General features: G+C 43.1%; 1 protein-coding gene across 2 annotated transcripts in view; it reads right to left on the bottom strand.

The window, feature by feature from the left end:
* The window catches only part of SLC15A2 (solute carrier family 15 member 2), a 41,286-nt gene extending 28,435 nt beyond the window's left edge, over window positions 1-12,851 (bottom strand). For both annotated transcript variants that reach the window (XM_009911133.2, XM_054176294.1), the window contains exons 1-5: window positions 12,532-12,851; window positions 9,156-9,243; window positions 8,395-8,536; window positions 6,550-6,642; window positions 5,300-5,399 (exon numbers count right to left, since the gene is read on the bottom strand). In XM_009911133.2, coding sequence (XP_009909435.1) covers window positions 5,300-5,399; window positions 6,550-6,642; window positions 8,395-8,536; window positions 9,156-9,243; window positions 12,532-12,663 — 555 coding nt within the window. In that variant the 5' untranslated portion in view covers window positions 12,664-12,851. The remainder of the gene's footprint in view (window positions 1-5,299; window positions 5,400-6,549; window positions 6,643-8,394; window positions 8,537-9,155; window positions 9,244-12,531) is intronic.
* Between the last annotated feature and the right edge of the window lie 4,153 nt (window positions 12,852-17,004).

Genomic DNA, 17,004 nt, shown 5'->3' with positions numbered 1-17,004 from the left:
GTAAATGCTCACACAAATCAGCTCAAGTTACTTGGGAAGTGCTTTGGGGCTTTTAGGCATTTCAGAGGAAAAGCCACTGCTTCCAAGGTGTTGTGAGACTGGAAGGACAGGAGAGAATTTACTTATTCAGAACAAGTAGTATGATTCAGATGCTCTGTCACCTAATTCAATCCAATTTGACATGGTTTGACAAGCTCATAATTTCTTCCCATGTCTGAGCTCTTTTTTCCTCCTCTCCTCTGCAGAAATACAAAAGGAAACCTGTGTATTTTGAGGAGCTAGTAATAGCAGCATAGATGACAGAATGCCATCAAATAAGAGGTATACATGAGACAGGAGTTTACTAAACCAAGGCAAGTCAACCTTGAACTAATACAGTAAATTAAATCTCCAGGAGCAATTTCAAGAGCCTGATGGAGAAACAAGCTCTAAGAGAAAGAGTTCAGAAGTTAACTGATGTTGTAACACATAGCTCATACAGTCACTAGATTCCTGTTGATCACCTTTCTTCCTGCATCATTCATAATCTGGAAGGAATCAAGACCTTCATGCAGAGTATGGTCTCTTTGTAGGAGTGATGTGTGAAGGCATTCAACTGGGAGCAGTCTCTCTTTGATTGTGGGGGAGACACACGCACAGCTGCATGCACAGACAGATCTCTAAACCATCTCCCTGTGCCGGGCTGGGACAGCAGAGAGGAGAAAGAAGAGCAGGTTACCTGGCCTACCCCACACTCATCTGTGTCACCAACTATGAGACACTTGAGTAAGGGAAATCAGCATTTAAGGATAGCCCAAGCCCAGGAAGCCAATGAATTCCATACATATTTAGGTTTTGCTCCCAGCTGTCACCAGGGCCTGTAAAGGTAGTGGGAATGTTGCTTGAGACACAGCTTGGTGCCGGGCAGAGAAGTCCTTAGGGCACCTTGAGCCGCATCATTATGAACTGAGCATCATTTGAATGTAAATCTTTTAACTGAGTTGAGGAAGCTCCTTGGGGACCCGGTTCTGTTCCCTCTCCTTCTAATATGTCCTGCTTCTTCCTGCTCCCTGGAAAAACAATATTCACAAGGCTAGAAAACAGATGAAAATGTGAAAAATTGCAGGCAGCTAAAAGAGGACAGCTCTTAAGGAATGAAACCTGGGATCCAAAATACAACCAATCTTTCTGTGACTGATGGTGCAGCCAACAGAAAATATTGCTACTTCATATGGCAAGAAGCTTCTTAGGGATTACTGCAGGGAAGGCAGGCAGGTAGGAGGGCTTTTCTTTATGTTCCCTTTAAAAGTAGGTACTGGGAGGGTGAGGGTGTGACACCCATTGCCTTCCACTGCTACCCCTCAAGGAGTCTGAGTGTCTCCTCACTTGGATTAAAGGCTTTTTGCCTTGCCCCAGTACAGTAATGACCACCCCATCAACTTCAGCTCTTTTACAATTTTATTTCTTACTGTGTCCCAGGCAATCTAATCCATACATTACTCATAAATTATTTATCCTGCATTAAAGGATTCTTAAGCCTTATAATAGTCATCTCTATAGCTTTTTCCCATAGGAAAGAACAAACAGCACTGGGCTTCACTATCTCTTATACTCCCCTCCTTACCAGCATTTTTGATTACCTGGAACTTTCTACTGCTAAGCTAGAAAAAGTGTATATTCTTCTTCATTCTACCTTTGTGACTAGTTATTTGTCACCATAAGGAAATCTAGATAAATGGGTAGCCTCAGCACTCTTTCCCAAACCCAGAGTAGCCCTAGGTCATTCTACCCCTGTATACTGCACTGCTTAGGCCACACCTTGAATACTGTGTCCAGCTCTGGGCCCCTCAGTTTAGGAGAGATGTTGACTTACTGGAATGTGTCCAGAGAAGGGCAACAAAGCTGGGGAGGGGTTTGGAGCACAAGCCCTATCAGGAGAGGCTGAGAGAGCTGGGGTTGCTTAGTCTGGAGAAGAGGAGGCTCAGGGGTGACCTTATTGCTCCCTACAACTACCTGAAGGGAGGTTGTAGACAGGTGGGGGCTGGTCTCTTCTCCCAGGCAACCAGCACCAGAACAAGAGCACACAGTCTCAGGCTGCACCAGGGGAGGTTTAGGCTGGACGTTAGGAAGAAATTCTTCATAGAGAGAGTGATTGCTCATTGGAATGGGCTGCCCAGGGAGGTGGTGGAGTCGCCATTATTGGAGGTGTTTAGAAGGAGACTTGATGGGGTGCTTGGTGCCATGGGTTAGTTGATTAGATGGCGTTGGATGATGGGTTGGACACAATGATCTCAAGGGTCTCTTCCAACCTGGTCTATTCTATTCTATTCTATTCTATTCTATTCTATTCTATTCTATTCTATTCTATTCTATTCTATTCTATTCTATTCCTGTCCTGCCCTCTCCTAGTCAAATTCCCATGACATACCTTTAACCCTTTGCATCTGAGCAACTCAGAATGTGTGAGAGCTGAGAAACACTCGGACATACAGCTCTTGACATGATAAAGTCTAGAGCAACAATTACCAAAGGAATGTGCTGGTAAGAGAAGAGAGTAATGATGCAAAAAGAATTTGGAGTATCCTATTTCACACATTTTCAAGTTTGAGTGATGGAAAAAAAATGTTCAAAGAAAAGCAGAAGTGAACACAAAAATAATGACCCAGCAACTTGCAAGTTATATGGATTGGGAGAAAGAAAATAATAATTCCTTCCCAATTTTCTTAATTTCTGGAGCAGACATACATTAGCAACATGATTTGGATTAGCTAATTTGATCTCCTTGGCAACCAGAAAATAAAGAAACAAAAAGCAAGCTACTTAGTACCTTAAACACCACATCACACTGAAAGAAGCTTTGGGCCTTAATTAACATGCACAGGAACCTTTGCATTCATATAACATATCATAAATATCATTTTATTCAGGCATTTTTAGTTTAGACTCCTAATCCCACAGACAAAGATGCTTGGAAATCTCCTGCAGATAAATCTGCTTTCCATATCTGAACTCATGCTGATTCACTGAATAGTACTGTTCTCAAAGTGGCAGATCCAAGACCACCATACTCATAAAGTACTTAAGAGAAAACCACACCAATGGTGTGCATTTACCCCCAAACACCAATTTGTCTGCATATGGGAACAGCAGGGACAATTTATTCATTTTATATACAGAACTACCACATCCCTAGTTTCCAGGTGGAACAACTAAGCCTATGTCCTTAGGGACTCAGAGGAAGTTTTTTAGTATCCTGAAAATGAAGGGGAAATCAAATGCTTCATTGCATTAGGAATTTTATTCTACCTGGGGGGGGGGGGGGGGGGGGGGGGGGAGTGGTGGAGGGAGAAGTCTTCTCAGACACCACTCCAGAGGGGTGAAATATTCTGACTGGCCCCAAACCTTTCATTCCTTACAAAAATCAAAACTTCTCATTCCAGTTTTGAAGACTTAAATTTCCTATCACATAGCATCAAACCTTTTCTCTTTTTCTTTCTGAAAGGCCAAGTCATTTCAAAATGGTAAAACACAAAACTTTCAATTCTGAAAAGAATAAATAGGGCAGAATGCATTGTCCTTTTCAGAATGCATTTTACAGTTTCCTTTCTCTAAATTAGTTTTTTCTCTTGAAGGCAACATACAGGTGAATGTTTGAGCCTTAGTATTTGATAGATTTGTTGGGAAGGTGTAGTCTGAGTGCTGGAGAATGGGCATGGGCCCACAGAACCACAAGCAATTCAAGTTCTTCCTCTGTGACTCAGCTGTGGTTGTAATTTTAGGAGAAATAGTATGTCTGTTCCTGACTGAGGTGCTGAGATTCATTAGCTGAAGTCTATAAACCACTCTGAAGATAAGTGGTACATATTATCATACTGTAATTAGGTGGTAATTGAAAGATGCTGGATAAACATTATTAATCATTAATATTCATAGAAGTAGCACTTCTGAAAATGCTGCTGTGACACCTGTTAGAATCCTTTTGGGACAACTACCGGCACTGCAAGCTGGGATGCCCACATGCTGGTATGCATGCTGACTATTCCCACACATGCTGTACTGCCAGCCTGGGGAGGCTGGTGAGCACCAGGTGATTGCTGCTCCCTCTTCTGCAGCATCCTCTAAAGCATCAGGTCCAACCAACAGCACAGGATGGATGTGTCTGCAGAAGGATTTGTTTTGAACAAGTGATCATGAAACATACTGTGTTTTAAACTACTTAATAACCATGAGCGACATCACTTGAACACCACAAAGTTCCTGTGCAGAAAGCACAAGTCCTCCCAAAATTTTAAAATAAAGCACTCTAGAATTTAATGAATTAATAATAAAGCTGCATGCAGGAACACTGCAAAAGACAGACAGCAAACTGCCTTATGGAGCTCTCATCCCTTGTCTAAGGCCAAGGGGTCATCCCTTATCCAGCGCTACCAGCACCTGTCCTGACAGGCCATTAGCTAAAGTCCTTCTTCAGGGTCTCCATCGATGGGAATTACCATCTCCCAAAGATCCTAATGTTTTACAGCACATCTCTATATCTGTGTCTGGAAAAATTTTCCTCCCTGCCAGCCCTAATAAATCCTCCTTGAATTTAAGACTATTCATCACAGATCCAAATACTTACTACTTTTTTTTTTTTTTCATGTAGCAGTGGCTTTCTGCATATTTAAGGGCTTAAGCCACGCACAGAAGTTGCTGATTTGAATGGTGCCATTGAGAAAACTGAGGGTTTTATTTGTGTGTTAGGTCAGCATAAATCCAAGTGCTTTATTTCAGGTCAATTTGAAAATTACACGTTTTGCCTGTGGATTAGTACTTCCCGACCTGCTTCGCTTTTTAAAGCCCCACCTTATCCCTGGTTGAGCCATCATGCTGCATAATGGGAGTGTCTGAACAACACCTGACAGACTATGACTGATTTGAGCTGAAATTCCCAAGGAAACATAGTCCAGTAATAGGATTTTCTCTTTCATTCGCTTTATTCCATCGCAGCACATTATAAGCATCCCTGTTAAGATGGTTCAGACATGACTACAGTTCCATGATACAGGATTTTCCAACTACTCTGACATCTAATTAACATTTAGATGATTTCATGCAATTAGGATCTATCCTTCCTAATATCAGTCCTGCTCTGTTGTCATTTTCCTTTCCTGAAGCATCCAGACTGTCTCAAGTCTTATGCATATCATCCTACTTCAGATCTTACTACATCTTCTCCTAGCAAACTGGCCTTTATTCTAGTATGGTAGGATTTGATCATGTAAATATCCTCATAAAGTAAGCAGACACTGCAGATTTTAGGAAAGAAAAGAAATCTTACATGTTCCTCTTCAAACTGGTCCCCACCAAATGCAGAGACACAGGGCTTGATACCTCCCGTTCCAAGGGCGATCAAAAACAGACCAACCATAGACAGGATCCTTCATGCAAGAACAAAAATATCACCATTGCAGAACCTTTTTGGTGCTTATGAGAGCATTTTAGAGTGCCACCCAACCATGATTCCTCTGGTATCACTGTCATTTGCACATGGGTAGTGATGATGAGCCAGAAAAGCATGAAAAACAAATTAATTATCCTAATTTCTGCAGTCAGTACCAGTCAATTAACCAAAGTACTTTTGTCAGATTCTTGCTGTTCTGAGGCCCAATGGACGTACTCAAGATCAAAGATCCGTGGGATTATTTTTCTCTCATACGAGAACAAAAGTTTGCAGAGATCATTTGAGGGGAAGGGGGAAAAAAGAAAAACCAAGACCAACACAAAAGGTGACAAGAAAAAACAAAAAAAAAGGGGGGAAAAGGGGGGAAGGGATTAAAAAATAATTTTAAAGTGCCTTTTTCTATAGCCTTCCAGCCTGGCTAAGTGCAGAGAAACTGTTTGAATTAGGCTGATTCTTGGATGGTTTCTACCTCCCAGCACTCCTCAAAATACTATTGTTGGCCCAACAGATTATGTCTGTAGGGAATAGGACTTGCCAAATCTGCAACTAAAGAAAACTGTTCTGTAAATGAAATGTGCTCCTGCTTGCATGTGCATATTTTTAGAGCAGAGGCCACCTAGGAAAAAAAAACCTTGGTGGTTTCAGAGATGCCAGTTTGGGAAACTATTCTGACAAGCCTAACAGTTCAGAATCCAGAGGGCAAGAAGTGTTGTACCCTGTGGAAAGACAGAGCCTTACTCTATCGCATCAGAAAAAGTCTCTTTGTGTTCACATGTGTACATGGGAACCTTGCTGAGCTGGGCAGCTATGATGAGGAGGAAATGAGGGAGAAATGCAGGCTATTAGATGGAGGAGACCAAACTCCAGGAGCATTGTACAGCAGAGAGGGGTGATCAGAGGTCCCTACCTCAAAGGGCTTAGAGTCTTTGTGGTAGTTTTCAGCTCTCTCCGGTGCATTCACTCTGCCCTTCTGTTCTTACTCAGATATCCCAAATCCTTCCCTAATAAAAGCAACCCATGCACAGCCCCAAACTGCTGACCTGATGCAGGTGAAACAAGTAACAGTACTGGGCAGACCAACTACCACCACAACCTACTACAGCACTGCAGCTTCAACAGCTACTTACACATGAACCGCCTGGTTGCCTAGGGATGGAATTGCACCGACTGACTTTATCAGATGGCCAACCACATACACAATGGAGAGGTAGATGATGGTCCTGTGAGGAAAGCAAACAGTAGTGACTGAAGGTGCTGGGTGACGTACAATCCAAAAACAGAGCGTGTCTGTGCTTCCTGATACGGCAGGTCCACTTGGCAGACACACAGGGAACTGCTTTGCTCATACGGCTGCTACAGCAGGCAGCAACAAGTCTTTTGTGTCAACACTGAGCGCACTGGAAGAAAGAGACAGGCAAATGGGTTCAGATTAAGGAGGGATAGCCCCTGCTTTCCTTGCAGATTTGCTGAGCAAAATAAAATAAAATTGCTCCAGTCTTGTCATGCCTGAAAGATTGCAAATGGAAGAGTACTGTTCAGATCCAACACAGTTTCCAGATCAATACAAACTGGCATTTTGTAGCATAGGCCTAACCCCTTGACTGGAAGATGTCTATAGAGGCTGCTGTCTACATTCGACCCACCCCTCCCAATGTCTTGGTGAGGCAGAAGAAATATAACTAGGAGCATCAAGCTTTTGACTGTATTTTGTTCCTTTTTTACATTCAGGATTAAGAAATAACAGATTTATGTGTAGGCTAGACACATACAGAAGGAATGGAAGGACTTGTTAGGACAGAGGCACTACAAGAAGCCCTGTGAGCTTTCAGTACAGAAGCAGTCCTCAACACATCCAAGTCCTGGTTGCAACAGCTAATTTAGAGTCACATTAGATCATATCTAAAAGCCCCTCTAATCGGTGTTCCTGTCCTTGGTATTGGCTGAGGTCCAGCAACTACAGCAAATGCCACCTCCCATTAAGTTATAGGGATTACTCCAAGGAAAGTCTCCAGCCTATCACACAAAAGCCTGCATAAGGATTTATCTTCTCACAACATCACACTGCAAAACAGATATCCTCAAATACCAATGAACATTGCTAGATGACCTGGAATAATGAAGCTAATAAACCTCCACTGTTACTTTTTTCATTCAAAGAGACAAGAGAATGACTAAAATTGAGCACAAACAATAAAGAACATTGATATCTCCTCAAGAACTTTCTGCTGGCAAGGCATATGGCAGCTGTTTGTTGTTTTTTTTTCGCCTGTTGAGACTCTTCTGCCAGATGTGCTTAGCCCTAGAGAGGAGTTCAGCTGCACTTTATCATTCTGACACCCAAACCACCTCAGACAATGAACAAACTGCCAAGCAAAGTTGCTCACCACCATTCTGGAGCAGATGATGGCCCCACAACTTATTGGTGGAAAGGAAGACTGCCTAACTTAGGGAGAGTTTACCTGCTTATGTGTTTTGAGTGAACCCACATTTCCCTGGCACAAAAATGTGTGTGGTCACACATTTCCTATGCTGTGAATGCATAAATATAGTACAGTTAGTGACATTTCTGTGATTGATTTTGTGTGAAACCGTGAGATCTAGAGGATGACACCACTTCCACACCATCTTGGAATCCTCCTCAGAAGCAGATCTTGGCAAGCTTAGATTTAATCACCCTGACCCTCATCTTCCTCAAGGTGGGTGAGGAAGGACTGTGGAGGAAAAGTGTGCTTGTGACATTTAATGTGCTCCAATTTTGCTGCGCATTGGCCCTTGGGTGAAAGACGAGCACAGAACAGCATGAGCAAACAGATCAGCTGTTCATCCGTTAACAGAGAGGAGCTGACCTTGGCAAGCGTAGCTTTGCTGCAGTCTGAGCTAGCTCAAAACTGGGAGCACACACAGCACTGCCTTTGCACAGGCTGCACGGTGTAGATGTATGCTGTCTGAATTAGAGAGATCTCTTCACTTACTTGTATTTCCCCAGCCAGGAGTCTGCCATAATGGCTCCAATGACAGGTGTGAAATAACACAGCGCAGAAAAGGCATGGTACACAGCAGTGGAGAGATTCTCATCCCAGTGGAAGAAGCTTAAAAAATACAGTGTCAGGACAGCTAAAAGGAAACAAACAAATTACATCAGATAATTAATGTGTATCTCTGCAGGTAAGCAGGATTGGGGAAGCAAGAAAAATCACTGATTTGCCCAGCAGCTAAGAACACCGCAGTGGAAAGGTCTGTGCTTTGAGATCTGTTCCTCACAACCTTCAACACAGGGAAAGCTAAAATGAGATATATGAGTATCAGAAGTTCTGTGCTCATAAACATTTATGTTCAGCTGGAAAAAAATATTTTCTAGCTTATCTTACTGTAACCTGTAGTTCTGTTAATGCACATTTTCTATTTGCAAATTAGGTGCCTGTATGATTCAATTCCCAAACACACCAATCGTGCACAACTATGAAAGCAGTCACACGCTGGGAAACCAGCTCTGATACAGAGAATCGTAGACAAATTTAAACTGGAAGGTACATTTGGAGCTCTCTAGTCCCAGCTTCTGCTCACAGCAATTATAGCATCAGTGTGAGGGCACATTGCTCATACTTGCAATCCAAAATGCCAATTTATTTTGAAAGACAGCTGACACCACATACAGCACAGCCCTGGGACACCAGACCAGTGTGTACAGAAACCCAGGGATGGGAAAGACATCCCCAAGACACAGGCCACATACCTCTCATGCCATAGTAGGAGAAGCGCTCACAGAACTCATTCACCACAATAAAGGCAATGCTTATGGGGTAGTTGGAGCCACAGAGTTTCTGCAGGAGACAAACAGGAATGTATCAGCTATGTGAAAGCCTTCATGCCAGCAACACATCATCTCAGTGCCTGGGCAGTGCAAAGGAGTCCAGTCCAAAATTCAGAAACCCATTGCTGCTTGACTTGTAGGTCAGACTCAAAGGAAGAAGGGGATCCCACACTTTCTTACTTTAATTGAGGCCCCCCAGTGAATCATCCTGGCCACATTGGCCCAGTTAGAAATGCCATGGGGATCTGAGGGCTGTCAGCAGCCCCTCAAAACTTGCAGCTCCAGGAGGAGCTCCAGTACAAGTGCCCTATCACCTCTTTGCTGCAATGCAAAAGCACACCAAGATGGAAAAACACATTTGGATGTCTTTTCTTATACACTTCACATAAAGCCACTGCCCTGCTTCAAAACTGCTCCCTCTCCTAGTATTAGGCCTTGCCTCAGCAGCCAGGGAACTCCAGGGAGCGGCTGTCTGCTTCCATGTGATGCTGCTCCCTTCCTGTGTGACAACTGCCCTCAATCCCTCTACCTCACTTGCACAGAACTGTGCCACTGTGTTCACTGAAGTGGAGCACCAGCCCTGTGCCCTGCACTCCCTCAGGCACGGCATCCATTTCATATTCCAGGAATGCTGGCATAGCTATGGATAATTCAATTTATTAATCAAAACAGCAATGGCACTGTAAAACCTGCTTGAGCATGTTCACTTTTTCACTGAACATGACTTTACTCTGGCTGAAATCAGTGGTTTCCAAGTAAAACATAAGGTATATAAACAGATGAGTTTTGGCACGACCTAATGTGGGCCTCTTGATACCCCACTGTGGTCCGAGCTAAGCAGCTTCCAGCAGCTTCCAGCTGCTTAGCTCCACTGCCTCACAACAGGGAAAGCAGGTTTGCATAGCACTACTCAGCCTCTGCCAATAAGTGGGAGAGAGGGGCTGGCCCTGCACTTGGTGAGAGATGGGGAGAGTGTGATATTAACAGCTGCATTTCTACCTATGGTTTTAAACAGCCATGGCATGGGCCAGTGAAGTGAGGTGAACTCTTCACATGCATTTCTGTGTCTCGTGTCAGAAATAATGAATTCCTGTATTTCTTCCCAGAGTCCCAAATGCAAATACAGATACCAAAATAGATGTGTTTATTCAGGTTTATCTCACCCACCAAGAGACCTGAGCTTATTTAGATTCTCAAAGAAATGGCATCAAATTTAGAAGAGTCTAGCTTAATGATGCTGTCCTGTTCAACATTATACAACAGTGAAAAAAAAGAGAAGACACAAACAAAACACCAACCAACCACCAAAATGTCCTTTCCATTACTTAACCAAGTGTCTCTAAAGACATTTCTTCTTCTTAATATATATTTCTCTCACTATAAATGGGTCAGTGTTTATTAAGAAACCCTTGGCCTCTTTGCTTTACTGAAGTCAGTGTGTAATAATCCATTTCATTTATTATTCACTCTGCAACCATCATGCTTAGCATATGGCTTGTAAGACAGAGTGGGCTCCCTTGGCAACCACACTGGGGCCTACTGCTTTTAGACTAGCCTAAAAATGGTGACACAAGTTGTAAATGCACAGAGAGAGACACACACACACATATAGAATACCTTTCTCCAACAGTTTTTTCATAATAAAAAAGAAAAGCCACAAGCAGCAAATTATGTTTCCTGTGGGTCCTTGGAGGCATTTTCTCAACTTGGAAGTGAAATTGTATAATAACAGGGATATTTTTCTTCCTCTCTTCCAACAGACCTAGCTATCAGTACTCATGAGATTTAATAACAGTTGATGGATTTGCAGACCATGTTCAATCTCAGACAGACAGGTGTGGGAACCCTGCTGCCTGAGCACACCCCTCAGCACCTGATGCTGGATTTAGCTGCAGCACTGTAAGGTATCACACTGCTACACTGCAACCTGCAGTGACAGAAAACCTGGCAGTGACCCATTTCATTCACACCTATCCTGGGAAGGGAACCTCCTGCACATGAGCAGGGGTGAGCAGGAGGCTGTGACTTCCCATCTAAACACTTTCCCCCGGATGCTTAAGCTAGTAAGTGCTCATAAACATATAGCAAAGACTTACAAGCAGGGGTACTCCCATCTGGCTTGTATGTCATGAGATGGCATCAGCACATGAAGAAACCCTCATGCATTCTCTCCATTGTAACACTGACCTGCCTGTCTTCAGCCTGGACATCCAAAAGTGGGCAGCTTTCATCCATGCAGAGAGCCAGATGCAGTCTACTTGCTTTTGCAGAGGAGGACCTTGCTCAGCAGAGAGCCCCAGCAAAAGCAAAGAGGCTAAGTCTGGATTCATGAGCATACAGATAGTCTGCTGTGCTTAACTACCACTGCAAGCCTTGGATCTGCAGGATTAGAGAGCTCTTAAAGATACTGTGGAAGTTGATAATTTGTGTCTTTGGGAAAAAGAAATGTCATTTAAAGTGCCAGCTACTGGAGACATTTGTTTTCACTTCTCCTTCTTGACCATTAGCTGCAAAATGGAACAAAGATATCCAAGACTCTGGATATCCAATAGTTAATGAGTGCACAGTACTTAAAACTGAGAGTTAAATAGTTGGTTTGCTAATGTCACAGCTGTGAGCTTTAAGAGCAAGTATTACCATATTGTCCTGCAATTCAAAGCAGGTGCAATACAAGTCCTGTTCTCTCTGAAGTCAATATCAAGTATAGATTTTCGGGGTCAAACACTCAACCTGAATTAGCCTGAAAACCTGCACAAACATCAAAATTGCAAGGCAAAAATATTGACCTGAATCTGGCTATAAATCAGAGACAAATATGTGAACTAGAGGCTCTGGCACTACAGTTGGGCTCTGTAACACACAGCAGTGACCTGTCCTCAAACCCTGTTCTTCCTTCTGCTTTGCAGCATCTGGGGACCCTGCCCTGGGGAGCTTCATCCAACTAAGCAAATGTACAGGTCAGCTCCCTCCTTCCCATGCACAACATCCTCCTACACTTCAGCAAGGTCCTTTCTGACAAGGAAAGTAGTGTTGAGGAAAAAGGCAGCAAACAAAACTCTTACCCTTTTCCCCAAACATTCAGACAGTTCATTTATTCCCTTTAAGCTGCACTTTCTTAACTTAATCAGGTTAGTGGAGGGATTTTTGCCTTCAGTTGTTAATGCTCATTTCAACCCTCTGCAAGAAAGGGTGTTTGTCTCTAGCCAGAGCACAACAGAGGAAAGAACAGAGAGATCTTGAAATGTTTAGAGCAAGCTGAGCAGAAAGCAGAAAAAAGGCAACCAGCTGTAACACTCACCGGGGATTTTTTCTGAGCAGGGAAATCTCCTTTGGGAGGATCATCTCCTGCAGAAATAAAAGTGAACAAAGTTTCCTTGGATTCGTTTCTCTGAAAAGCGTTCATCTCCCCTCTCGCCTTGTCTCCCACCATGCTATGAGGCTGTGGTGAGTTGACTGGGAAGATTTCCAACCTCAGGCATGAAGTTTGATTCAGTTTGAGTTAACCCTAATTAAGCACATTTGTGCAGCCAGTGCAGAAAGGGGAGGGAGATGCAACCAGGAAAGACCAGCTCCAGAGTTCAACAAGAGTTAGGGAACACAGTCTAAATCTTTCACAGGTTGGAGCTGTGGGCACTTTGTGGCACAGACCTCCTATTTGTTTGGCATGCCCCCAGCTATTGTACATGCACCAGCCCAGCACAGCACTGTATGCTGAACAGATGTGAGCTGAATAAGAATCCCAGGTCCCAGATACCCCTACAGCCTGCAGATTTAAGAGCAGAGTGTGCATCTCCCTACTTATGTGGCAATCACAGGTTTACTTTGCAGGCATCCCATTCCACTGAAAAGCCACAAATTAATCCCAAGTCATAACTACTAAAATGCTCATCAAGCCAAACCTTCAGGCGCTGGATGTCACGGTTGTCTGCACTGTGTTAAATCATTTCTTTGCTGTCTCAGGAGTGAAGTGACCCAGGGTTCATTCTTGCACCAATTCACTGTAATGACCTTGCCCTTTCCTGTGGGATAGTTAAATCCAGAGGGCACAGACAGCACCCAGAAGTAGCCCTAGCTCAGTCTCTACCTCCTATTACCCAAAAGGCCACGTTAGGAGGCCTTATGTAGCAGACACACCATATGCTGTGGTGGAAGCCTGTGGATTCCCCTGCAGCTAGGTGGGCTCAGATCCCTGCAAGTACTCTACTGTCCCTCTTCTCATGCCCTTCCTATGGTAACAGAGTTCCTCAGTATTATTCCAGTACCAGTTTCAACTACAGAGTAAAATTCACAACCTTCCCATAAACTATCCTCAGTGGGTATGGCTCTGCAGTATTCTCGATACAGTGCAGGGGTCTTGTCTTCCCCTTACATTTGGCTTCTACAAAAGACAAATGTTCAAAGAATTTGCTCAATTATTTCACCTTTATCAGCAAAAGTACAGATCACACCCAGAATCTACAGCTGCTGCAAGGAGTCTCCACAAACGCATCCCTAGTTCCAGTACCAAGTTGCTGCTAGTGCTTGGATATCACAGGAGCCAGATTTGCAGTTGGCAGATCAGGAAAGGGGCCTTTGCTCACACCACAGGTTCTTCATTTGGCATCAGTTATTGCTAACAAGACATGGAGAATATTTAGATAAGGGACTCAAATGTGACAGAGTGCAGACAGGAAGCATGATTACCCTCCTCATTCCCTCATGCTCTGGGTATTGCTTCCTCTGAAGATCCCCAGGGATCTTGTTTCAGTCTTGGTAAATGGGCACCTAAACATGAAGCCCAGACGTCAATGGCAATGACAAAGCAACAGTTCAGTACTTCCCCCACACTGCTACAGACCAGGTCCTCATCTTCAGCCCTTCCAGTAACTGGCACACACTTGTAACTTTGCTTTTCACCTGGGTCACTTCTAGTGCCACAGACACTGGGGGTTTAAGCCCATTTCATGAGCAAGAGTGACTCAAAAGCATACCCAGCAATGGGGACAGCATAAATGTCCTGCAAGTCCAACCCTGTGCTAGAGGCAGCCGGAATTTCTGAACCCTCTGGTGGTGTCTCTTACTGCCCCAGGTGTCTCTAGAAAACTCCTGGTAAAAATCTGTGTAATCTGCCATTCACAGGTGGGCAGAGCAAACACAGCAGCAACGTTATTAAAGGAGCAATGCAAAAAGGGAGAAAAGGTTTCATCATCCCTTGTGCAGAGGCCTCACACTGCTGTAATGTGATGCCTTAAGATTTGCAGCATCCCACAGCTAAATTTCCTGAGTGTGTACATAGCCCTGTGTGTCACATAAGCTAAATGAATTTTGTTTGTTCGTTTGTTTAATACCAGCATGCAGAACCATATCAGTTGATGGGATTAACGTACTACTTGTCAAATACACTGCAGAGATGTTTAGGCCATTAGCTGCCAGAAGATTTTCTGAAAATGAAAGGGAGAAAAGGAATTCAAATGCCTGGTAATAAATGGCAACTCATGGCAAGCAGCAAGAACAAGTTAAAGAGAGTGAATCTACAAGCACCTCAGATACAAATGAATTCAGAATAAGACTCAATAGAAGGAGACCTGTGCAGCCAGGCTGAAAATCAGGAAGGAATTGTACCACAATTGGAAATAGGGTGACATTTCTGAAGACAAGTATAAACAAACAGATCAAGCATGGAGCAATAGAGGCTGCAGAGCAAAGGCACAAAATGAATTACAGCTAGCAGGGGGACACAAAAGGCAATAAGAAAAGGTGTTAGAAATGCTGTCAATATTGGAGAAAGAGGAGGGAAAATGAAAGTCTGTTATTTAAACTAGAAAACGAGCAAACAAAAGCTTATCCAGAGAAGCCAGGAAAGTTGTGTCCCTTTTGTCTGTCTTTGCTAAAAAAACTAAATTGCAACAAGATACCTAACATCACTAAAATGACCCAGGAGGAATATGGGTGAAATGAGACAAAAACCACTTAAAGAATATTTGGATACCACAAATGTGCTCAAATCATTAGAGCCTGATAAAGTTCACCTTCAAGTGCTGAATGTAGTATATTGAATTACTTCCCTGCAGAAGCAGGACAAGCATCACCATTGCCTTTAAAAAGGCAAGTTAGGAGAAGACAGATGTGCTCCTCCATAATCAGAGAGCACCAAAAAGAGAATAAGGATTACAAAACAGCCATTTTGGATTAGAAAAAAAATGCTCTCAAACCAGATTGATTTATTCTTTGGCAACAGAGTGTGGTGTGAAGGCTAGAGCAGCTGACAATGTCATGTATCCTAGCCCCAGTGTCTCAATGAAAAGAAGGTCCAGATGAAATACCCACATACACAGTGGGCAACTGGGAAATCCCTCCAAAAGCAGCTATAAGTTATTTTCTATCAGATTAGAAGGATGTGAAACATGCAGGTGTTGAGCTTTTCCATGAGCAAAGAGAACATCACACAGCTAACATGCTCCTCATGTCTGTGTCTGAAACCAGGATGGAGTGGGCCTGAGGGAGAACAGGGTTATGAACTCAAAATGATACTGCTGAATGAGAGAAACCACTTTGCAGCTCTGGAATGAAGAAAAGGATGCTACCAAATGGTACCCTTACCCAATGACAGGAAAAGCACCCCCAGAGACCACCTATTCTCTGCTTTCTCTGGGAGTAAGAAAAATAACTGACTCTTTTCAACAAAAAATGTATTTGGGGCTGGGTTTTGGCCAAATTCCCTTTCTGCAAGGACAGGTGAGCACTGGAACACAGACAGTGTGGCTGGGCCTGCATGATTTGGGCAATCTCTAGTGTCTGTTACATAAAAACAGATTACACACTGGCAAAATATCAGCTCCTGTCCCAGAGAAGGCAGATGGATGAGGGACCCTCTTGAATTTCTCTGAAAACCATGTATTAAACAATTTCAACTTCTGAGCCTAAAAGCAAGGACTACTTTCTGCAAAATTTCCTCTTTTCTGAGTTATTCTTTATGCAAGTGGCAAATCTGCAGGATGATTCATGCTTAAATGCAATATTTAGCTGCCTTGTATATGCAGAAGTTCCCATGAATACATTTTTCTATGACTTCCATTTCATAAATTTAATTTTTTCTGGCTCCCACATCCACAGGAAGACAATCTGCATTTTCCCTTTGCATTTAGAATCCTCGCATTCTCGCTGCTTCCTGCTGTAGTACTGTGCACATTAATCTGTTTATACTCAACTAATCTCTTCATTTTTATCTCCATTCATCTCGTGGCAAAATCCCTTCTTGGTTTTCAGCTCAGGCACACACTGGTCTCTTAATAATGATTCTTGTTTTGAAATCATCTACACTGGCCATATTTTTATAGCCCTTTTACCATGTTTCTGTTTCTCTCCTCTTTCTCTCTTTCCAAGGTAAGTTATAAGAAGCTAGATAAATGTGTGCCAGCAATACCTTGAGCTTAATGACTTGGCCCTGGATGAGCGAGATAACCTCTCCAGGTCTCTTCTGGCTTATTTTCTTCCATTCTTTAATTACAGGAAAGAGCATGGCTTAACTGATTTAGACAGATCAAGACTGGGTTCCATTGCCTGCAGACTTCTCCCAAACTTCAAAGTAATTTAAGAAAATTATGTATCAAATCACTAAAGCAACCTGAAAAATATGCTAGAAGTCTTCAGACCTGCATCTCTGCTCTACACACCAGCCCTTACAGACTCAAACTGGTCAAGGTATTTACATTAGTACCATTAACAATATCAAGTGCCTAATCTGTATTTAAGTGTCTGTCATCTGGTCCCAAGTCAACATATAATAATCAGA

The sequence above is a fragment of the Dryobates pubescens genome, chromosome 2, assembly GCF_014839835.1.
Source record: "Dryobates pubescens isolate bDryPub1 chromosome 2, bDryPub1.pri, whole genome shotgun sequence".
Taxonomy (NCBI): Eukaryota; Metazoa; Chordata; class Aves; order Piciformes; family Picidae; genus Dryobates; species Dryobates pubescens.
This window is presented reverse-complemented; position numbering and strand designations above follow the sequence as displayed.